This window comes from Brachyhypopomus gauderio, chromosome 14 (assembly GCF_052324685.1).
Source record: "Brachyhypopomus gauderio isolate BG-103 chromosome 14, BGAUD_0.2, whole genome shotgun sequence".
NCBI lineage: Eukaryota > Metazoa > Chordata > Actinopteri > Gymnotiformes > Hypopomidae > Brachyhypopomus > Brachyhypopomus gauderio.
Genome location: NC_135224.1, coordinates 196,290 through 220,709, shown reverse-complemented (window position 1 = coordinate 220,709; position 24,420 = coordinate 196,290). Strand labels below are relative to the sequence as shown.

The 24,420-nt window shown below is 41.9% G+C and overlaps 1 protein-coding gene across 1 annotated transcript in view; it reads right to left on the bottom strand.

Moving 5' to 3' along the window:
- LOC143474464 (uncharacterized) overlaps positions 1–24,420 on the bottom strand; it is a 177,279-nt gene that overhangs the window by 140,805 nt on the left and 12,054 nt on the right. Inside the window, exons 4-6 of the mRNA XM_076971930.1 lie at positions 3,501–3,611; positions 2,154–2,264; positions 648–758 (exon numbers count right to left, since the gene is read on the bottom strand). Of these exons, the coding sequence (XP_076828045.1) occupies positions 648–758; positions 2,154–2,264; positions 3,501–3,611 (333 nt within the window). The remainder of the gene's footprint in view (positions 1–647; positions 759–2,153; positions 2,265–3,500; positions 3,612–24,420) is intronic.

The window sequence follows — 24,420 nt, the reverse complement described above, 5'->3', positions numbered from 1 at the left end:
TACACCCTTCCTCATCCACCTTTATACTGTCTACACCTTTGTCCACCCTTGTTCTGTCTACACCCTCCCTCATCCACCCTTTTTCTGTCTTCCCCTCTCCCACACATCCCTAAATGTAGTGTCTAGTAGTGGGTTGAACTGGAGTTGCCATATAATGAAAAATTCCTCTGGGGTCAGAGCCTTTTCCAATAAAGCTCTATATAATGGGGAATAACCTCCCTGTTATTGTTTGAGAAACACAGTCTCAACATTTAACGTTAGGCTGAAAACCCCATTTGTATAGGCAGACATTTTATTAAAAACTTCTTTACTTCTGGAAAATTATCGTAGGCTGCTGATGGTCACAGAGACACTAAATTGGCTGCCATGTATCAGGATACATACATGTCTAAAAACACAGATTTAATTCAAGGTCACACAAGCCTTTCATGATTTGTGATTATTATTTGCACTAGCATAATTGTAGTGATGATCATACAGTGTAAACATGGCTTTGGTCAGACTAGTATCAAACACTGGTGTGTATGGAGACATAAGTGATGTGTCCTATCAAGTTAATATGAATTAGCATGTACTCACTGCATTACAGTGGTATGCAGGTCTCTGAGGAAGAGATTAGAGTGAGTAAGAGGATGAGAAATGAATACCTGTCCTGCAAGACTGATCCTTCTCTGAAGCTGGGAGGGGGCGTCATTGACCCATCACTCTTCATGGACACACAGCTGGGTTGAGGGGAGTTTGGTCTTGCAGCAGATGCACTAGAAACAAAGACAAACTGATGTCCGTCTACACACACATTCTGAGTCCATGACTCTGGGATTAATCAATGATCAACTGATGAGAACTTGGCTAAAATGTAGGAGCTCCAAATCGGTTCATACAAGAACCAAGTTGTTGAAAGTAGCAAGATTAAAGTGATATTGACAAAAAGCCTTTTCCCAGTGTGTCAGTTGTCAGTTAAGTGAATCAGTTGTTTTAAACTCTTCACAACTTAAATACCCTCAGTGCGACTGTCCAAACCACCAGCAGTAACACTGTCTCAGCCTCGTAACATAACTGCATCTTATTCAATGATTTAATGTGAAATCAGTTGCAATGAAAACATTTTCCTCATATGTGAAAGAAACAATGTGTATTTTTATGATTATTTTATTATTACTTTTAATTCTGTTTTATATTTTGACATTATACTTGTGAATATCTGTATTCTTTCTAAATATCTCTGTAACTCTTCTGTGTCATGGTGACTGACTTTGAGCCATTAAGGTCAGGAGGTCATGATGCCTCATCCACCCTTATACTGTCTACACCTTCATCCCCCCTTGTTCTGTCTACACCCTCCCTCATCCACCCTTGTTCTGTCTACACCCTCCCTCATCCACCCTTATACTGTCTACACCCTCCCTCATCCACCCTTGATCTGTCTACACCCTCCCTCATCCACCCTTGTTCTGTCTACACCTTCCATCATCCACCCTTGTTGTGTCTACACCTTCCATCATCCACCCATGTTCTGTCTACACCCTCCCTCATCCACCCTTGTTCTGTCTACACCCTCCCTCATCCACCCTTGTCCTGTCTTCCCCTCTCCCACACCTCCCTAAATGTAGTGTCTAGTAGTGGGTTGAACTGGAGTTGCCATATAATGGAAAATTCCTCTGGGGTCAGAGCCTTTTCCAATAAAGCTCTATATAATAGGGAATAGCCTCCCTGTTATTGTTTAAGAAACACAGTCTCAACATTTAACGTTAGGCTGAAAACCCCATTTGTATAGGCAGACAATTTATTAAAAACTTCTTTACTGAAACGTCTGTCACTTCTGGAAAATTATCGTAGGCTGCTAATGGTCACAGAGACACTAAATTGGCTGCCATGTATCAGGATACATACATGTCTAAAAACACAGATTTAATTCATGGTCACACAAGCCTTTCATAATTTGTGATTATCATCTGCACTAGCACAATTGTAGTGATGATTATATAGTGTAAACATGGCTTTGGTCAGACTAGTATCAAACACTGGTGTGTATGAAGACAGAAGTGATGTGTCCCATCAAACTAATATGAATTAGCATGTACTCACTGGATTACAGTGGTATGCAGATCTCTGAGGATGAGATTAGAGTGAGTAAGAGGATGAGAAATGAATACCTGTCCTGCAAGACTGATCCTTCTCTGAAGTTGGGAGGGGGCGTCATTGACCCATCATTCTTCATGGACACACAGCTGGGTTGAGGGGAGTTTGGTCTTGCAGCAGATCCACTAGAAACAAAGACAAACTGATGTCCGTCTACACACACATTCTGATTCCATGACTCTGGGATTAATCAATGATCAACTGATGAGAACTTGGCTAAAAAGTAGGATCTCCAAATCAGTTCATACGAGAACAAACTTGTTGAAAGTAGCAAGATTAAAGTGATACTGACAAACAGCCTTTTCCTAGAGTGTCAGTTATCAGTTAAGTGAATCAGTTGTTTTAAACTCTTCACAACTTAAATACCCTCAGTGCGACTGTCCAAACCACCAGCAGTAACACTGTCTCAGCATCGTAACATAACTGCATCTTATTCAATGATTTAATGTGAAATCAGTTGCAATGAAAACATTTTCCTCATATGTGAAAGAAACAATGTGTATTTTTATGATTATTTTATTATTACTTTTAATTCTGTTTTATATTTTGACATTATACTTGTGAATATCTGTATTCTTTCTAAATGTCTCTGTAACTCTTCTGTGTCATGGTGACTGACTTTGAGCCATTAAGGTCAAGAGGTCATGATGCCTCATCCACCCTTGTACTGTCTACACCTTCATCCACCCACGTTCTGTCTACACCCTCCCTCATCCACCCTTATACTGTCTACACCCTCCCTCATCCACCCTTATACTGTCTACACCTTCATCCACCCTTGTTCTCTCTGCCCCTCTCCCACACCTCCCTAAATGTAGTGTCTAGTAGTGGGTTGAACTGGAGTTGCCATATAATGAAAAATTCCTCTGGGGTCAGAGCCTTTTCCAATAAAGCTCTATATAATGGGAAATAGCCTCCCTGTCAATGTTTGAGAAACACAGTCTCAACATTTAACGTTAGGCTGAAAACCCCATTTGTATAGGCAGATATTTTATTAAAAACTTCTTTACTGAACCGTCTGTCACTTCTGGAAAATTATCGTAGGCTGCTGATGGTCACAGATGCACTAAATTGGCTGCCATGTATTAGAATACATACATGTCTAAAAACACAGATTTAATTCATGGTCACACAAGCCTTTCATGATTTGTGATTATTATCTGCACTAGCACAATTGTAGCAATGATTATACAGTGTAAACCTGGCTTTGGTCAGACTAGTATCAAACACTGGTATGTATGGAGACATAAGTGATGTGTCCTATCAAGCTCATATGAATTAGCATGTACTCACTGCATTACAGTGGTACGCAGGTATCTGAGGATGAGATTAGAGTGAGTAAGAGGATGAGAAAGGAATACCTGTCCTGCAAGACTGATCCTTCTCTGAAGTTGAGAGGGACTGGCATTGACCCATCACTCTTCATGGACACACAGCTGGGTTGAGGGGAGTTTGGTCTTGCAGCAGATCCACTAGAAACAAAGACAAACTAATGTCCGTCTACACACTCATTCTGAGTCCATGACTCTGGGGTTAATCAATAATCAACTGATGAGAACTTGGCTAAAAAGTAGGATCTCCAAATCAGTTCATACAAGAACAAACTTGTTGAAAGTAGCAAGATTAAAGTGATATTGACAAACAGCCTTTTCCCAGTGTGTCAGTTATCAGTTAAGTGAATCAGTTGTTTAAACTCTTCACAACTTAAATACCCTCAGTGCGACTGTCCAAACCACCAGCAGAAACACTGCCTCAGCCTCGTAACATAACTGCATCTTATTCAATGATTTAATGTGAAATCAGTTGCACTGAAAACATTTTCCTCATCTGTGAAAGAATCAATGTATATTTTTATGATTATTTTATTATTACTTTCAAGTCTGTTTTATATTTTTACATTATGCTTGTGGATAGACTAGAAAACACGGTAGGTATTAAAGGAGTCGCACTCTCCTGGTTTAGATCATATTTAACTGACCGCTTCCAATGTGTAAGTGTTAATAATAAAACCTCTAAATCTGTGCAGGTTAAATATGGTGTCCCACAAGGGATAGTCCTAGGACCACTTCTATTCACACTGTACATGTTACCCTTAGGCGAGATTATGCATAAGCATGACATCAGTTTCCATTCCTACGCAGACGACACTCAGCTATATTTATCGGCAAAACCCGATGATTTAGGTGCAAACAGTAAGATTGAGAAATGTGTAGAAGAGATAAAACATTGGATGGCGTGTAACAGGGGCGGACTGGGGAGAAAAAGTGGCCCGGGAGTTCCTGACAGACTGGCCCACTATATATATATATATATATATATATATATATATATATATATATATATATATATATATATATATATATATATATATATATATGTGTGTGTGTGTGTGTGTGTATACTGTATATGAATCTATGCATGGCACGTAGTGTATATGATGGCGTTTATTGTCATATGGACAATATTAATTCCAGCAATAATATGATTACAAAGCCACATAGTGGCTTTTAAATAGTCCATCATAAGACCACCAAACAAGTTGTTTTACGCAAAGTGCATCCTAAAGAACAACCTACAACTCTTACCTATTTGTGGTGGTTAGTTTTAATCTAAGAATTTCAATAGCTTTAAAAAAACGCAGTGCGCAGTGCTCTGGAACCTTTAAGACCGCCACTTGCGTCCGTGTTAATCGTGTTAAGGTAATTTGTACATGGTGCCTTAGACGTTGCAGAGGCGACAGCAGTACATTTAAAATAACATGTTATCTACAATTTAAACTGCTGTATGTTTTCGTAGTCCGGCCCGGATTTTCTGGGACAAGTTGTTTTTTTTCTGATCTCCGCTGCATACCGTCAGCCCGCATCAGCTGGCCCAGTCCGCGGCCCGGTCCAACTCGTTCATGTGTTTACAGGATCAGTCCGCGGCCGCGCTGAGCAGGTTAGTCTGACTGGAGCGGCGGAGGTAATAACACCGTTAAACAGCAGCATGACTACGGGCCGGGGACGCAGTGCGCGGCAGTGGCTCCTCCACGAGCTGAGTTAAACCACCGGCGGCCCACCGGCCCACTAACCCATCGGCCCACCGGGGAAATCCCCGGTAGCAATGTATGCCAGTCCGCCCCTGGCGTGTAACTTTCTAGCACTAAATCCCGATAAAACAGAATTAATAATAGTTGGGTCTAGGGCTGCGAGAGACAAGATACATAATGTAGCATTGAATCTACATTCTTTTACTATAACCCCCAGCGCAGAGGTAAAGAACTTGGGCATCACAATAGACCCAGATCTCTCGTTCGATACACATATTAATAATATAACTAAATGGGGAATAGCCTCCCTGTTATTGTTTGAGAAACACAGTCTCAACATTTAACTTTAGGCTGAAAACCCCATTTGTATAGGCAGACAATTTATTAAAAACTTCTTTACTGAAACGTCTGTCACTTCTGGAAAATTATTGTAGGCTGCTGATGGTCACAGTGACACTAAATTGGCTGCCATGTATCAGGATACATACATGTCTAAAACACAGATTTAATTCATGGTCACACAAGCCTTTCATGATTTGTGATTATTATTTGCACTAGCACAATTGTAGTGATGATTATATAGTGTAAACCTGGCTTTTGAGGGCTACAGTGTAAACCTGGCTACACACACTTTTATCTTCATTAATTTAACTTCCTTTAAATCTACTGTTTTAATCATGCTTCCTATTTTAGATTTTATTGTGTTTGTTTCCTTTTTATGTTTAATTTTAATATTTAATTTTTATCTTCTTATCTTTGCTCCCTCTTTAGATCTGCTTTTAGTTAAACTTTGTCTCTCTCCTCAGCAGAAACTTATTGCAGAGGTTGTGACTTCTCTCCTGGTATGTGTTTACACAGGCGACGCCAGACACAGTTCATAGGGAACTGTCAGGATCAGGGGATCTAACTCGACAAGAGTCGAGAGGTTTGGCGGTCGAACTCCATGGGGGGGTATACAGGTGGCACCATTGGTGGTTACCAGGCAGGGTAACTGGGTGATTGGGAATTTTACCCTTGGCTGGGAGTCGAGCACCAGGTGGCCGCGCATAACTGTGGGCTGACGAGCACACAGTTCACATAAAACCAGTGAGAGTGAAGGTCGCGCTCTGTGTGAGTGTTTGTTGTACGAGAGAGCGTGGGTGAGTAGCTAAATCTGTTCTAATTATCTTAATAGTTTTCCCGATTATTATTATCTTATTTACTTTACCTTTTTTTTTACATTTTATGTTATTTTAATAGTTTTATCTTAATTTCTTTTAACATTTTTCTTTTGTCTTATCTCCTTTTAATGTTTCTTTTTATTTATACTGTAAAGCACTTTGAGTTGCATGTATGTATGAAAGGTGCTATACAAATAAAGATTATTATTATTATATGAACCCTGCAAACATGACTTTGTTCATTGCGCTAGGTGCACGAGCGGGGCACTCACGCACGGGCGGAGCCATCACAATTACGTCATTTTTGGTGCGGGGACTCTCACGCCAGTAATTTAAAAACCAGGGCCCGTATTTATCAAACTTCTTAGAGTGGAATTTTGGACTTAAGTGCTGAAAAATTCTTAGATTTGCTCCTACTCACAGAGTTAAGGGTAAGTGCCAGTTATCAAAACTCTTAAGTATAAGAATCACTCTTACTCTTCCAAAAAGTTAAGACTGCTCCAGAAAGTCGTTAAAAGTTGCCACTAGGGGGCTGAGATGGCACTGAGAAGACAAAGATGCGTGCGAACCTTCATTTTAGGTACACATTTCAATTTTATAGATATATAAATATGCATATAAATATGCACAATGCACAAATATGCACAATAATTAGGCATTAGGGTTTACATTTTTTTCTTCCTTTCATTTTTTTCGTGCAAGAGTGTAACATTCATGCTGCGATTTTAATACTTTAATTTTAAGCTTTGACGTCTGCCTTGTCAGTTATTGTATGTCATTTGGGAGTGAGTCCTCTGCCAGACTTCCTTCAGACGCTCACTTTACCTCCGGCCATTCATGACTGGAGGTGTTTGGAAGCGCTGTCAGAGAGGGAGGGGCAGATGGAGAATCTGCGCTAAAGCCAGCAGGGTCGGGAGCACGAGCAGCTACTTTATTACTGACGGATGCAATTATTTTGAAGTGACAATTAGCATCACAGTGTTTGTGCGCAAATCTAAATAAATGATAAAAACCTTGTCTTTGAGATATGTTTTAGAATTTCATTAATGCAGGATCCTGATCCCCCTCCACTTCACAGATCACCACAGTGTCTCCCCCCATGATATGCTGCACCACCTCACAAACTGCGCTAAGAGGCTTGGCCGGTGGTCCTCCGCCTGAATGTGATTTGGTTAGAATGTATGCAGTATCCAAAATAAATCTGAGAAAATATATGAATAACAAAAGAAAGAAGGGAAAATTATACATACCAGTGCGTGTCACATACTTAAGATATGTGATAGATATGAAATATTTTTTAATGGATTATTTATTAACTATGTAAATACGCTGTGTTATTTCACAAAAAATATGACTGCAACATTATTAAGTTAAATATGAAGGTATTTCAACATTTTCTGAATTTTATCTTGACATTTCTCAGGAAATATTATTGAACATGAAATCAGATCCAGTGATTGGTTCTTGCAGGGGGGTTTGAAACGACATCATCCAGGATCAGCTTTGCGGCACAGCCAGGTGTCGTAAATCAGCTCTGAGACTGACACTTAAGAATTACTCCTACACTTTGCTTAAAGTGAGACTCAGAGTCTTGATAACTAACTTTTAGTCTCAGCTTTTAACTAAGAATTATTTTAGACATAAGTCAATTCTTAGCAGCATTCTTAGGAGTAATTCTAAGAAGTTTGATAAATACGGGCCCAGGACATTTCCTCACAAAAAAACACCCGGACGCCCGGGGCAGGACGTGAAATACAATGTACAGCTACAATTTATTATCGGTTTAATAAATTGTATATTAACCGTACTACACAACCATGACATAACAACATATAGGCGCAGAGGTGTGAGGATGGGGAGCAATGGCTCACCACACGTCCAACCACAACACAACATGTAACACATACACGCAAAAAAAACATCTCATAACCTTCGAGTCTTACCCACTCGTCTTTGTTGCCTCGCTCTCCATGTATCCCATGTTGGAACTGGGGAATGACAGCGAGTCGGAGTGGGTGTGTCACGGTCTGCAGTGTGCGTGTGTGTGGGTCCTGTCTGTTTGTCTTTTCGTGTTCATTTTGTCATAGCGTGCTGTGTGAATTTGTTGTGTGTGTGACGGGTAGAGATGTAACCGTAGTGAGGCTTTTATGTTGAAAATGGCAGACTAAGCGTGGCAGTTTTAGCAGTTGTTACTAGCCGTTTGTACTGGCAAGTGGGGCTTTTATTGTGATATTTGTTCCGATCACTTCCAGCCTCCCATTATTTAAAGTCTCGCGCATTTAGGATAAGATCGTTTTAGGATAAGATCGGATAAGAGCGTTTGTTCTCGTGTCGGCTAACGTGAGCGTCGGATGGAACGGTGTGTGTAAATTGGGAAGCTGTACCTTAATGATTCAGGCTCGGTTCTAAATGACTAGAGAAGACAACGGGGACGCCGTTGAATCAGCTAGCACGGGGTGTGTGTGTGAGAACCACATATGTACGCAGGAGGATCTGGAACTCCAGGTACCCGCAGCGTGGCGGTGCAATTTGTGGCTAGAACATCCAGGTATTTAAGTGTATTTATATGTTTTAGAGAGCAGCCGGGAATATCTGCGAGCACTACGAAGTGCGGTCAAGAGGTATACTTCACCTGTACAGACACAGGGTATGTGAATCCATAATTGTGGGTATGACAGGGTAGGTTACTACGGTTGGCTAATTGTCCTATTTCCATTCTTAGGTTTGTCTGGTACAGCCAGTAACCATAACCACTGTTTTTTTTCCATTTTATATCTCTGCCTCATATTAAATTATATTGGGAATAAAGTAGTTTATTATATTCGTGAGAGACTTTTGACCCAGGGCAGTCCTTGATAGTTTACCCTTAAGTTAATCTGGAGCCTTTTCATATAGGAAGTGGATCTTGGGATTATGAATTTGGACAGGGTAGTGAATAGCCAGCCTATTTAAAGTCGGTTTCTCCCACCCATATTTATGTTTGCGGTGTCACATTTGAGTTGTATTATTGGATGAAGTTCCTTTGATGTGACGTAGATGTTAGTGTTTGTGGTTTCTTTATTTAATTGTTTATTTAAAACGTATTGTGGTGTGAGCATTATTTTGTATGGTGGGTTGAGATTATTTTTGCTGCTTTCTGGCTACTGTTCCTATCATCATTCCAGGCCCAGGTTGTATGACCGTAAATAATTACTTGATGAAAGGGGATTTACTATCTTGGATGTCTGATGGTAGTATTTATTAAAGTTGTTACTATATCATGTCATTTTACCTTTTGGATGTTTGGGATTAGTATTTAATAAATTTATTAACACATCAGCCTCATAACGTTTCTGTGTGCCTTATTGAGTAACGCCTTGATTTGGCTACTAAGTAGCGATGAAACGGGGTAGCTAGAGGCCACATGTGTATTCCCATTTTTATAATAATAACATTTTGGGGGGGTTATGGTGTCCCGAGCCACAGGGCGTAGCTCCGTTAGGAGGCCCTGACCAGTTGGAGGGATTCCTGAGCCTGTAGGTGCCCCTGAGCCCTATTAGATACGTAATGTAGCATTAACTGTTCCTAGGATCAAAAAGATCACAGCAGGTGGAAGAGCCTTTTCTTTTAAAGCTCCACAATTGTGGAATAATCTTCCTGCCTCTATTCGGGACTCAGACACAGTCTCAATGTTTAAAACTCGATTAAAGACTTATCTGTTTAGTTTGGCCTTTGATTAATCTGTTACATATTTACTACATCATGTATCTTTTCTCTGAGGTTCACCTGGGGAGTAACACTGCAGTCGGAGCCTACAATACCAGCATCGCTGCTCCGACACGGAATGAAAGCCTGGCGTTCATCAACAGACATTTACAGTGACAATATCAAAACCCAGAACTTTCATTTTTACCTTTACTTAGTCTGATTGTGTGATTTGTGTGTGACTTGTGTATTTTTGTGTGTTAACGGGCCGCCCAATGGAGGATGGGTTGCCTTTTGAGTCTTGGTCCTCCCGAGGTTTCTTCCTAACCCCACAGGAGTTTTTCCTCGCCACTGTCGCCTTTTGGCTTGCTCTTTAGGGTTTTGGACCCATAGTATTGTTAACCTTGTAAATCCTGTAAAGCGCTTTGTGACAACATGTGTTGTGAAAAGCGCTATACAAATAAACTTTGATTTGATTTGATTTATTAATTAGGTGATGCCTGGGGGTTTGTGTAGTAGGGTGTTACCTCCTGCTGAGAAGGAGTCATCTCCCCCCTGTGCAGTGGGGTTATAACGGTCAGGGTTATGTGCATATGTGTTACATGTTGTGTTGGTGTGGTTGGACGTGTGGTGAGCCATTGCTCCCCGTCCTCACACCTCTGCGCCTATATGTGTTGTGTTATGTCATGGTTGTGTAGTACGGTTGTGTGCAGGTTCCTGGAGGCGAGAGGCGGCTCTCCCGATCAGCGTGGGATCTCCTGATAGAGATCCCCCCCTCGGGCTCGGGTTGACTAGGGTGTTCCTGTGGCGGATTTCCCAGGCCTGATGGGGTGCCCAGGGCCCCAGTCTCTGCTGCTCCTGGGTAGAGCGTCCCCAGTATGGGTTGACTCCCCAGGAGCCTGGGCTGACCCCTAGCAGAAGGCAGGGATCAGCTCCGAGAGGTAAGGTAGCCGGGAGCGGTTAGTGGGTGGGCTCCCACGGAGGCCCTGACTAGCGAGAGGAGGGATGCTCCAGAGCCGGTAGGTGCCCCTCCTCCATCTTTGGAGGGGATAGTGCTTCGCAGCCCCAGCCCTGTGAGATAGGAGGCCTGGAGTAGGCTGTGAAGGGGTGTCACCTCCTGTTAAGACAGAGATCCCTCTCCCCATGTGAGGGGGTAAAGTGTCAGGGTAAGTGCATGTATGTGTTTTGTGTTCTGTGTGTTAGTGTTTGTGAGTCTTGTGTGCAGGTGCTTCTCCCTGGAGGTGAAAGGTGGCACTCCTGGACCTTATATGACTTTCTTATGGATTTTTACTTAATAAATCTCGCTCCTCTCAGCACTTACATCCACCTCCTAATCACCCACAGCGTTACAAATAGTTTCTTTCAGTTGAAACTAGGGGTGTCTTTAAAAAATCGATCTTTTGATTCAAATCGATCTTCATTTGAATGATTCGATATCGATTTATGAAACCTCAGATCGATCTTTAGAATTAACCAATTTTCCCGGCATATGCGTACTGTTTTAACGTCTCACGTTTTATCTCGCGAGATCATCCTTTTTTTTCTCGAGCACCGCCACTTGGCTGGCGTGATCAGTTAAGCATGGCTGCAGCAAGAGTAAAAAAATGTACGTCTGATCCACATCTATGATTCAATGAGCTACTAGTTCGCTGTGGCGCCAACCACTGGCGAGCGATCAATCACAATATAATACTTAATTTGTGTCCATTTTACACCCCGCCCGGTAACAATTTTCACTCGCCACCCCCTCCAGGTTCAAATCTCACTCCAAGTGATCTTGAAAAGTTGGCAACCCTGTAGATGTATGGTTACATTTTGGATTCAGAAACCATGATGGTAGGGAAGAGTTGGATAAAAGCACAGCCATGTGTAAACTGTGCAACATGGAGGTGAAATATTGTGGGAATACCACAAATCTGAGAAATCATTTAACATGACACCATCCTGATATTCAAAAAACGCCAGAACCCAAACAAAGTTACAAAATTCGAGAGGTGCACGCAATTACGTCGTTTTCGGCGTGCGGACCCTCACGCCGGTCGCGACGCGTCAAGTATAAAGCTGTGAAGTTTTCTCAACATGTTGAGCTGTCTCACTCCTCAACAGTTGGCAATATTGTTACTGCACAGAGGAGCTGTCTCACTCCTCAACATGTTGATCAATATTGTTACTGCACAAAGGAGCTGTCTCACTCCTCAACATGTTGATCAGCTCCTTTTCTTGCAGAAAAATTTGACAATCTCCAAGATGTCAGAAAGCATGAATAAATCTTGCTAACACCACAAGTTATTTTTGGACGTGTGGAGGAAGAGGTACCTAATGATACATAGTAATCACGCCCAGTTAGGTACGATCTAAACCAGTCTAAGACTAAGCCACTAAGGCCTACCCAGCTCTGTAGTCGATCGAGAAGTATTTCATGATCAACGGTGTCAAAAGTGGCGCTTAAATCTAGCAGAAAAAGGACTGAGAGTTTGCCTGCATCCTTATTCAATCTCAAGTCATTTACTACCTCAACTAGGGCTGTTTCAGTGCTGTGGAGAGCTCTGAAACCAGATTGAAAAGTGTCATTTATTTGATTTACTTTGACATAGTCATTCAACTGGATTGATGCTACTTTTTCAATTATTTTGCTAAGAAAGGAAAGGTTAGATATAGGTCGATAATTATTGAGAACTGTGGGATCAAGATTTCTGTTCTTTAATAGTGGTTTAACCATTGCAGTTTTAAGAATTTTAGGGAATTCATCCAATTGCAGAGAGTGATTAACAATCGTTAGAACTTAATTTGCTAATGAGCTAAGAACCTGCTTGAAAAAGCATGTTGGTAAAGGGTCCAGTTCACAAGTAGAGGATTTTAGTGATGAGATCACATCAAGTAGTGTTACCATGTCAACTTCTTGGAAATAAGACATATTAAAGTTAGGCTGAGTAACTGATGTAAGGGTTGATGGTCTATTAGTGCTTGTTGCTATGTTCTGCCTTATACTAGTAATCTTGTCCCTAAAAAATATAGCAAACTCCTCACATTTTTCAACTGAAACAGTCTCAGGGAAGCCACAGGAGGTGGGTTTACTAGCTGATCTATGCTTCTGAACAAGACAGCTGAGTTACTATTGGATGAATTGATTAAGGTAGAGAAATAGTTTTTCCTTGCTGATTTCACTTCACTGTTGTAATTCTGCAATATTGTTTTATAAATATCAAAATGTACTTGCAATTTTGACTTTCGCCAACGTCTCTCAGCCTGCCTACAATCTTGCCTAAATTTTACAATAGATGGAGTGTTTCTCCAGGGCATCTTAATTTTACCAGAGATTATTTTAGTTACCTTTGGTGCCACAGCATCAATACAGTTCCTAACTCTGTGTGTGAATGTTTCAACTAGCTCATTCCCATTTTCTGAGAAGGGAGGGAGGGACTGTATCATGTCTGTGAAGGCCACGGCACTGCCAGCACTGAGATAACGCTTGGTTATTGTGCACTTTTCACTGAGTGTTCTAGTAGATAATGACATATTGAAAAATACACCAAAATGGTCAGAGATTGCAACATCAGTAATTTCAGTATTATTAACCTCTATACGTTTAGAAATGATCAAATCTAAAATGTGGCCATGCTTATGAGTTGGGCCTGATACATGCTGTATGAGATCGAAAGAGTTAAGCATCCTCATGAATTCTGAAGTGATTGGATTTGTGGATATATCCATGTGAATATTAAAATCCCCAGCAATTAAAACATAATCAAAATCAATTAAAATCCTTGAAAGCATTTCTTCAAAATCTTCAAGAAAATCTGCATGTAGTCTGGGAGGATGGTAGATAACAATCAAAAGAACTGAATAAGTACTATTGAGTTGTACTGTCAGATATTCAAACGTAGGATGTTCCCCTAATGAGATCTGCTTACAGCGGAATGCTTTATGGTAAAAACATGCAACACCACCACCTCTCTTATTTACCCTGGAGACATTAAAATAGTTAAAGTCAGGAGGTGAAGCTTCATTTAGCACTATTGCTCCATTGCTATCAAGCCAAGTCTCTGTTAGAAAAAGAAAGTCCAGACAGTAATCTTCAATTAATTTAGCTATTATAAAAGACTTGTTTGTGAGTGAGCGGACGTTTAGTAGGGAGACTTTGAAGACTTGATGTGTTTGATCAGCATCGCTTACATCACTTGTGCATTTCACTGGGATCAAATTTTGTTTGTTACAATGTTTTGTACCCTTATGTTTTCTTCTGACTAAATTTTTATTTCGATTCTGAGAGCCATGCCACCGGCTATTTAAAATAACTGGAATGTAGCACTGACTAGGAGCATGGGTTCCAGTGTGTCAGACCTGAGAATTCACTGAGTGTGCAGGAGAAGTAGGTGAGTTCCTGCAAGACTGCAGACTGTAGTGTTGCAGAACCTCTTCAATCTCCTGGAGTTTACCTCTGAGACTGTGGACAGATTCTCTGACAAGAGATGGTGGGCTCCTTTGACTGACATTACTGACGTTACTGCTGGCGGTTGGGTGCAGATTCCGCATGTGAGTGATTCCATACATTAGATTATCCACAAGCATTTGAGTCCCAGCCCTGTTAGGGTGAAGCTGATCAGGTTTAAAAAGCTCAGGACGCTTCCAAAAGATGTTGAAATTGTCAATGAAGTTTACCTTCCAATGTGCACAGGCTGTAGTGAGCCAGCTGTTTAGAGCCAGCAGTCTGGTAAAGTGACCACTGCCTCGACGTGCAGTTGGTATCGGTCCAGAAATGAACACTTCACACCGGGAAAACTCCAGAATGTCGAGCAGATGGTTAACACTGGGAAGGCCAACGCTACGAAAAAAGTCGCAAGGAAAATCAGCCGCCGAGTAGCCCACTTCCCCGCTGTGAAGAGATTAGTGCCCTTTGTCTTGCTAAAGATATGTGCGTGTTTGAAGCGCCGACCCCCGCTCTCCTTTGCAAGGAAATTCAGCCCGGCCAGTGCATCTGTATATCACAGCTCCAAGAAGCAATTCAAAAGTTACAATCTATCTTTCTTTATAGCGCGAAGATAATTAATCATATGCTGAATAGGAATGAATCCTTTGGTTTGAATCGCGCTAAACATTCTAAGTGAAATAAATCCTCGCGTTGTTTTTGTATTAGGCGTACGTGCTGTGCAATTTTCTCAAGGCAAACCAGACACAGACTAGCCAGTTTTATATGTTTCATTCGCATTTTATGCTTACTTCATCGCACTAAAGAATAAACTACAATAATGTGCTCGTTGTAGGCATACGTGTTGTGCGATTTTCACAAGGCAAACCAGACAATGACTAGCCCATTTTATGAGTGTCAAGCGCCGACCACCGCTCTCCTTTCCAAGGAAATTCAGCCTGGGCAGTTCATCTGTATATCACAGCTTCAAGAAGCAATTCAAACGTTACAATCTATATTTCTTTATAGCGCGAAGATAATTATTCATATGCTGAATAGGAATGAATCCTTTGGTTTGAATCGCGCTAAACATTCTAAGTGAAATAAATCCTCGCGTTGTTTTTGTATTAGGCATACGTGCTGTGCAATTTTCTCAAAGCACACCAGACACAGACTAGCCAGTTTTATATGTTTCATTCGCATTTTATGCTTACTTCATCGCACTAAAGAATAAACTACAATAATGTGCATGTAGTAGGCATACGTGTTGTGCGATTTTCACAAGGCAAACCAGACACTGACTAGCCCATTTTATGAGTTTCAAGCGCCGACCACCGCTCCATTTCCAAGGAAATTCAGCCTGGCCAGTTCATCTGTATATCACAGCTTCAAGAAGAATAAACAATCCATTTGTAGTAAGCATACGTGTTATGTGATTTTGTATGTGTTTCATATGTTTTTTATGCTTACACTAAAGAATAAACAATGCGTTGGCGGTACGTGTAGTGCGATGGCAAATTCACAGAATCGTGCTGCAGAGTAAACATATATACATTTTGAATCCACTACAAACTTGTAAGATACCAGTCAATCTGTGTACCTATATTTTTTGTAATGTAACATACTTGCACATTGTGTTAGAGTTTGAGTATATACGCGATTTACAGAAATAATGCCGGTAATAGAACCGTTGTAAAAGTTTTATACACACACACACACACACACACACACACCCCACCCAGTAATAACAACAATAAAGATATTCTTGCCTTAGCAATGACAGGGTAAAACAAATGTGTGATGCAGAACAACAATATTTTTATTAGAAAAATAGAAATCTCATTTGAAATACAGCCAAGTGCGCTTTGAGCATCCCGCAAGCTAACAGTTGCTACATATCCATGGCCCATCCTTTCTACATTTTCGACAGGTGTACTTGGCGCACACAGCACACCGCTCCGAGCTGTGATTCTGCACCTGGCACTTGGATAGTATAAAACAAATAACTTCTAGCACATACGCCTACTACAAGTACAACGTTTATTCTTTAGCGCGAAGATTTATTTCAGTTAGAATGTTCAGCGCGGGGTCGGCGCTTCAAAGGAAGCGTAAAATACGTATGAAACACATATAAAATGGGCTAGTCATTGTCTGGTTTGCCTTGTGAAAATCACACAACACGTATGCCTACTACAAATACAACGTTTATTCTTTAGTGCGAAGAAGTAAGCATGAAATGTTTTTGAAACACAAAATGGGCTAGTCAGTGTCTGGTTTGCCTTGTGAAAATCGCACAACACGTATGCCTACAACGAGCACATTATTGTAGTTTATTCTTTAGTGCGATGAAGTAAGCATACAATGCGTATGAAACACATAAAATTGGCTAGTCAGTGTCTGGTTTGCCTTGTGAAAATCGCACAGCACGTACGCCTACTACAAATACAACGTTTATTCTTTATCGCGAAGATTTATTTCAGTTAGAATGTTTAGCGAGATTCAAACCAAAAGATTAATTCCTATTCATCATAGGAATAATTACCTTCGCGCTATAAAAAAAAGATAGTTTCACGGGTTGTAACTTTCGAATTGCTTCTTGAAGCTGTGATATACAGATAAGCTGGTTTTCTGTGGAAAGGAGAGCGGGGGTCTGCGCGGTTTGCCTGCGAAACTCCTCGTACTTTTAGCCATATTAGTGTTTGACCTGCTGCCTCAGTGCTCCGCATTTGCATAATAAAAGGATGGCTAATTGCTAGCAAGAAGGAGGGGTGATGTCCTGGAGATCCTGAAATTTCAGTCTTGCTAGTGTTAAAATCCTGTTTCAGAATCTCAGACTGTTGTTTGTAAACATCACTAGAGCCGACATGTACAATCAGTCTTTCCGTAGCTGGATGGTCATGCAATATGCGTGGAATCATGGGTATCACTTCACAGACAGTAACACGAGGAAAGCAAAAGGCCTTAATACTGTTGCTCCATACATCTCTGATGACTGAGTCCCCAATTAGCAGCGTTTTGGGTTGTGGAGGTGTTCCTCGTATCCTTTCACCGTTAATGCCTCGGCGGCTAACATGGTTACCACCCCGATGGCCAACATGGTTACCACCCCGATGGCCAACATGGTTACCACACCGATGGCCAACATGGTTAGCATCCCGATGGCTAACCCTCTTAGCATGCTTGTTAGCATGCTGCTGGCTAACACAGTTGGCAGCCTGGTGGTTGGTCCGCGAATGGCCAGAGTTATTTGCATGCTTAGCAGCCAGACTGGAGTCAGATCTCTGATGCTGATTGGGGTGTGTTTGATGTCCTTGATGTCCTGGAGAGGGAGGCAGTATGTTGTGATGAGACTGCTCAGTTTCTGCTACTTCAGTTGAGGCGAGAGCTTCATATCTGTTATTGAGAAGAATGTTCTGAAGATTGCTGCTTGCCGCCGCTGCTGTGCTGGTTTCTGCTGCGTTCCTTCCCCCGAACAAGAGTCCAGCCCTTATCACTGTTGTTGTTAACGGGATTAGGAGTTGAGGCCAAGATGAGCTTAGGCTTTGCCCCAGTACATCCCAGCGACAATGGAGAGAAACGTCTCTTTCTTTGCCAGTCACAGGGACGGTTTTGTCAGCGGTTTGTGTGGCAAGAATCGAGTCCAGATATTCTTCCTCCTCCCTTATAGAATGTAAGGTATGGATTCTTTCCTGAAGTTCTGCAACCCTCTGAGACAGTTTGATACACTCAGAGCAAATTGATGATGTGGAAGCATGAGCCATAATCGCAAAAGCACTGGGCACACAAGGCTCAAATATCCAAGTTAAAAATCCAAAGTGCAAAATTAACACCCAAGAAGTTCTGGCAGGTATTTCACAGCTGAAAACAATATCAGCTGCTGATAAAACAGTGCACAAAAACCACTCACAAGGTTGAGACGCAAAAAACAGTTCACTCGCAGTGTCGGACTGTCGGAATGTAAAAAATGCTAAATTATCCTTTATAGATTAATGTAAAAAAGCTTACCAAGTGAAGTAACGAGTAATGGATCCTTTTAACTTGTAAAAATAACTTGTAGATATAACTCAAATAAATGAAAGGACAGGCAGAGCTGACAGAAAAGCGTCTGTACAGGAGGAAAGCAGGAAGTGAACTCCTTATAGACATGAAGAGAGCAAAGTCACAGTTGCGTCAGCATGCAAAACAGCGCAAGCAGGCTGCAACGTCTTCCATCTGCATGCTATAATCTTCAACTGCGTCAATTGATGCATCTCGCTGTACTGCTGCATCATGCACACAACTATTGTAAATCAACTTTTGTCTTTGTTTACCACCTAAGCATGCTAAATAAATAAAAGTCAAATATTTTTATTTTTATTAAGTACCGTATTTTCTGGACTATAAGACTATATGGACCTAAAAGCCTAAAATTTCCCCAGAAATCGGACGTGCGCCTTATAATCCGGTGTGCCTTATACGTGTACTGAGTACCGCACGTAAACCAATCAGAGAACACTAACAGAACTAGTACCGTAGTATACTTGGATTGGTTTACGTGCATTTCGCACGTAAACCAATTAGAGAACACTACATAATACACAGTACTGGTACTTAGGCTTACCTACAGGTATGCTGCAAAACAACATTTGTTTTTCCAGAACCCTCAAATATGGCACCAGTGAAGAGACACGCTTACGAGGCACAGTTCAAGCTACAGGCTATCAGTTATGCGGCTGTAAATGGGAAAAGAGCAGCTGCGATAAAGTTCAGCATAAATGAATCTATGGTTCGAAAATGGAGGAAACAGGAAAATGAACTGCGTCAAGTAAAGAAGTCGGGACAGATTTTTCGTGGTAACAATGCGAGGTGGCCACAATTAGAAGACAAACTTGAACAATGGATATCTGAACAAAGAGCGGCTGGGACAAGCGTTTCTACAGTCACTATTCGACTGAAGGCAACAACGATCGCACAAGACATGAAGCTAGACGATTTTCAAGGAGGGCCTTCTTGGTGCTTTCATTTTATGAAACGGCGTCATCTCTCTATACGCGCAAGGACTACTGTGGCACAGCGACTGCCAGCAGATTACGAAGAACAGCTGGCCATTTTCCATGCATACTATCGTAAAAGGATTACGGAGAAAAAGATCGAACCCAGCCACATCACCAACATGGACGAGGTCCCCCTCACTTTCGACATCCCCATGAACCATTCTGTGGAGAAGAAGGGGACTAGCACGGTATTGATACGGGGCATGAGAAGTCGGCGTTCACCATTGTTCTTGGCTGTCAAGCTAATGGACAGAAACTACCGCCCATGGTTATTTTCAAAAGGAAGACACTGCCGAAAGAAAAGTTTCCAGCCAGAGTCATAGTTAAGGCTAACCAAAAGGGCTGGATGGACGAGGAGAAAATGGGAGAGTGGCTGAGAGAGGTGTATGTAAAGAGACCGGGTGGTTTTTTCCACACATCACCGTCCCTGCTGATCTGTGACTCCATGCGCACTCATCTCAGAGACAACGTGAAAATCCAAGTAAAGAAAATTAATTCGGAGCTTGCCGTCATTGCCGAGGATTAACAAAAGAATTCCAACCGCTGGACATTGGCGTAAACAGGGCGTTTAAAGTGAAGTTGCGAGCGGCGTGGGAGCAATGGATGATAGACGGCGAACACACATTTACTAAAACTGGGAGGCAGCGGCGGGCGAGTTACGCCACCATTTGTGAATGGATTGTGGATGCCTGGGCTAAGATTTCTGATGTAACTGTTGTCCGAGCTTTCGCGAAAGCCAGCATCATTGAACAGCCGCCTGGCAACGAGACTGACTAGGACATTGATGAGAGGGAACCTGGAGTGCTCATTAGAGAAATTGTGCAGCTTTTTAATTCAGACACCGAGGATGAGGACTTTGATGGATTTGTGGGAGATGAGTAAGTAAAAATAATGTGTGTTTGTGTGTTTTGTCAAGTAGTAAAGTAAACTTCAATTAAAAATCACCGTGTGCGTGTGGTGCTTTGGTGCATGGCACTATAGTGAGCTATTTTTAAAACAAGCCCGCGGGTGACTCGTGACATCCTCGCGGGTGACCCCTGATCTACATAAATAACAACTGGTGCACTGATTCAAAGACCGTAGTCAGTCATTGCTCCCCAGACCTGGAATTTCTTACTGTTAAATGCAGACCATTCTATTTACCTCGTGAGTTCGCCGTCGCTATAGTATCGGCTGTTTACATTCCACCGGATGCTAATGCTAACCGAGCTCTGGAAGTGCTACACAAGTCCATAAGCATTCAACAAAACGTATATCCAAACGCAGTGCACATAACTGCGGGGGATTTCAATCACGCCGAATTAAAAACAGTATTCCCTAAATTTGAACAGCATATTAAGTGTGCTACAAGAGGGAATAACATACTAGATAAAGTATACAGCAACATCAGCAAAGGCTATAGGTCAAACCCCTTACCACATCTGGGTTTGTCTGATCATATTTCTATACTGCTGATTCCCACATACACACCCTGCAGAAAGAGGATTCCACCAGCCAAAAAGACAGTTAAAATCTGGCCAGAAGGAGCATCACTTCAATTGCAACTCCAACCGTAAACCCTGGATGACCAAAGAAGTTCAGGTCCTACTGAAACAACGAAACACTGCTTTTAGATCTGGAGACAGTGTGCAGTACAGTGCTGCAAGAGCTGAACTAAAGAAATGCATCAAAAGGGCCAAGCTGGAATACAAAAAGGAGATTGAGAACCACTTTGAGGGCAACAACACCAAGCAAATGTGGCAGGGATTTCAGCACCTCACCAACTATAAGTCCAGCAACATCACAATGGCTGTAGACAACCCAGCACTGGCGGACGAGTTGAACCACTTCTTCGCACGTTTTGATGTGGTGAGACCAGTAACAGCAGCAGCCCTGCCATCCAACTGCAACAGCTACAACCTGGTGTTAGAGGAGCATGAGGTGAGGTCCACACTGAAAGCAGTAAACCCCAGGAAGGCTGCCGGACCTGACGGAGTGTCTGCGAGGGTCCTCAAAGAGTGTGCTGATCAGTTAGCTGGGATTTTTACAAAACTTTTTAATGCCTCTCTTTCTCAGTCCTCGATCCCACAATGTCTGAAGGCAGCTGCAATCATACCTCTGCCAAAAAAGACCAGCATTAGCAGCCTTAATGACTACTGACCTGTAGCTCTGACTTCAACAGTCATGAAGTGTTTCGAGAAACTGGTAAAACATCACATCATGTCATGTCTCCCACCCAATCTGGACCCACTTCAGTTTGCGTACAGGGCAAACCGGTCTATGGAGGATGCTATAATAACAGCACTTCACACGACCATCTCTCACCTAGAACTGCATGGACGCTATGCTAGGCTTCTCTTCGTGGATTTTAGTTCAGCGTTTAATACCATCATCCCGGATAAATTGACTCCCAAATTAATGGACATTGGTATCTCAACCAACATCTGCAACTGGATTACAGACTTTCTCTCAGACCGGACACAGAAGGTCAGAGTTGGATCACATCTTTCCTCAGCCCTCACACTTAACACTGGGACACCACAGGGGTGTGTACTTAGTCCACTACTCTTGACTCTGTACACATACGACTGTCAGTAAACACCAGAACAATGTCACAATCAAGTTCGCGGATGACACCACTCTAGTCGGGCTTATCTCTAATGGCGATGAATCGGCATATAGGGAGGATGTCCATTGGTTACCCTCTTACATCACTTAAGGAGCTCTACAACACCCGTAGTCGCAGAAAGGCCCATAAAATAATAAAAGACAGTACATACCCAGGGCACCACTTATTCAAACTGCTGCCATCAGGCAGACGGTTCAGGCAACTTAAAGTAAAGACGAATAGACTAAGGGACAGTTTTTACAACAGGGCTATTGCTCTGTTAAACTCTTAAGACATTTATTCGGGCACTGTGCAATATATAAATTCAACCCAATTAAAGATGTTCACTTTACAGGGAAATGTGCAATTTAATTCACATGTGCAATAACAATTCTGCTTCTTCTGTTTTGCCTTTTTTTTTGGTTCCGACTATTCTATTTTGTTTTCTTAAATCCATTTTATTACATTAGTGTATATAGCATATTTGTACCATGATGGAGGCTGGACCCTATTTTCGTTGAACAAGTGTACATGTACATTGTGCAATGACATTAAAGTATTCGTATTCGTATTCGTATATGCTCTCTGCACCACACCAGAGACTCAATAACTGTATAACATATGACATATATATATGACAATAACAGTGTATAACATAAATATATAACATATACATATATATATATTGTCACGGTGAGGCGGCCCCCTACCGGCCGCCTCCGTCCACAGCGGCTGTTGTTGTTGTTGTTTGGTGACGTCATGTGCGTCCCTCAGGTGGGCGGAGCCCGTGATCCGTCTCACCTGAGGGTCGTTTGTTTGCCTATATATGTCTTGTCTTTGTACCAGTTGACCGCTGGTCATTATATCCTTAATTTGGAGATAGTGCACGGGTTTTAGGTTTGCACACTTTCTATTAAACCATCATTTTTCCCTGAGACTTGGCGTGATCGCTTCCTTTTCGTTGCTCACCCCTGCCCGTCACATACATATATATATATATATATATATATATATATATATATATATATATATATATATATATATATATATATATTAGGGGTGTAATTCACTTGAATATCGCGATATTATGTCTTGCGATACTGTATCGATTCTCAAAAACACCGTTTTTTTAATATCGATGAATTAAGTTGTGTTTAACCAACCGAGCCCTAGATGGCAGACAGTGGTTCATTTTGTGTTGCGTTTAACCACCTGGCCGCGAGGTGGCAGTGCTGTGATCAATCTTGAGCCATTCGGCATCTCCACCTCACTGTATTAGCAAACCTAACTGCGTTAGCGATGGCCGAATGCAAAAGCCTTAGACCGGCTCCTGGGGTGTACAGAGCTGAAGTGTGGACTCATTTTGGCTTCTACAACGAAGAAGGTACAACGAAGATCGATAAGAGCCATGCCATCTGCAAAATGTGCCACGCCAAAATAAAATATTCGGGGAACACGACAAATCTGAGAACACACTTAGCAAGACACCATTCTGATGTGCAGTTAGCAGAACAGCAAACGGCTAACGGTAAACGCGTGGACACCTCTCAACTAACTCTAGGACAAGTTCACACACTAAAGTTACCACCAATCTCAACTCGTGCAACCAAAATAACTCAGTCAATACTTTATTTTATTTGCAAAGATATGCGCCCTCTCAGCGTTGTAGAGAACGAAGGCTTCCGTAATATGTTGAATATAATGGAGCCTCGTTACACCATACCATCCCGACAACACATCACTGACATCGCTGTACCCAGGTTGTACAAGGAGGTAAAGACGAGGGTGGCAGAGTCTCTCAGCTCGTCCGAGAGGGTTGCGTTGACATGCGACACTTGGACATCGAGGGCAACTGAATCGTACGTAATGATAACAGCGCATCATATAACGGGTGAGTGGAAGCTAGACGCTTATGTTCTACAGACAAGAGCGATGCATGTCAGCCACACAGGAGAGAACATCGCAGAGTTACTGAAGGAAGCCGTTACTGAATGGAGACTTGAAGCGAAAGATCCTGTTATTGTTACGAACAATGCATCTAATATGAATATCGCGGCAAAACTTGCAGACATGACCCAGATACGATGTTTTGCACACAGCCTCAATCTTGCCTCGCAGAAAGCACTAAAATTGCCAAAAGTAGAGCGACTACTCAGCAGGATCAGACGCATTACAACCTTTTCAGACGCAGCACCATAGCCAGCCACCAGCTAAAACAAAAACAAGATCTGCTCCAGCTACCAAACCACAGATTGATCACAGATTGATCTTGTTGTCACAAGATGGAACAGCTCTTACGACATGATAGAAAGGTTTTTAGAACAACAACCAGCCATCTGTGCAGCACTCCTTTCAACAGAGGTCAGAAAGAGTGAAAAGGATAT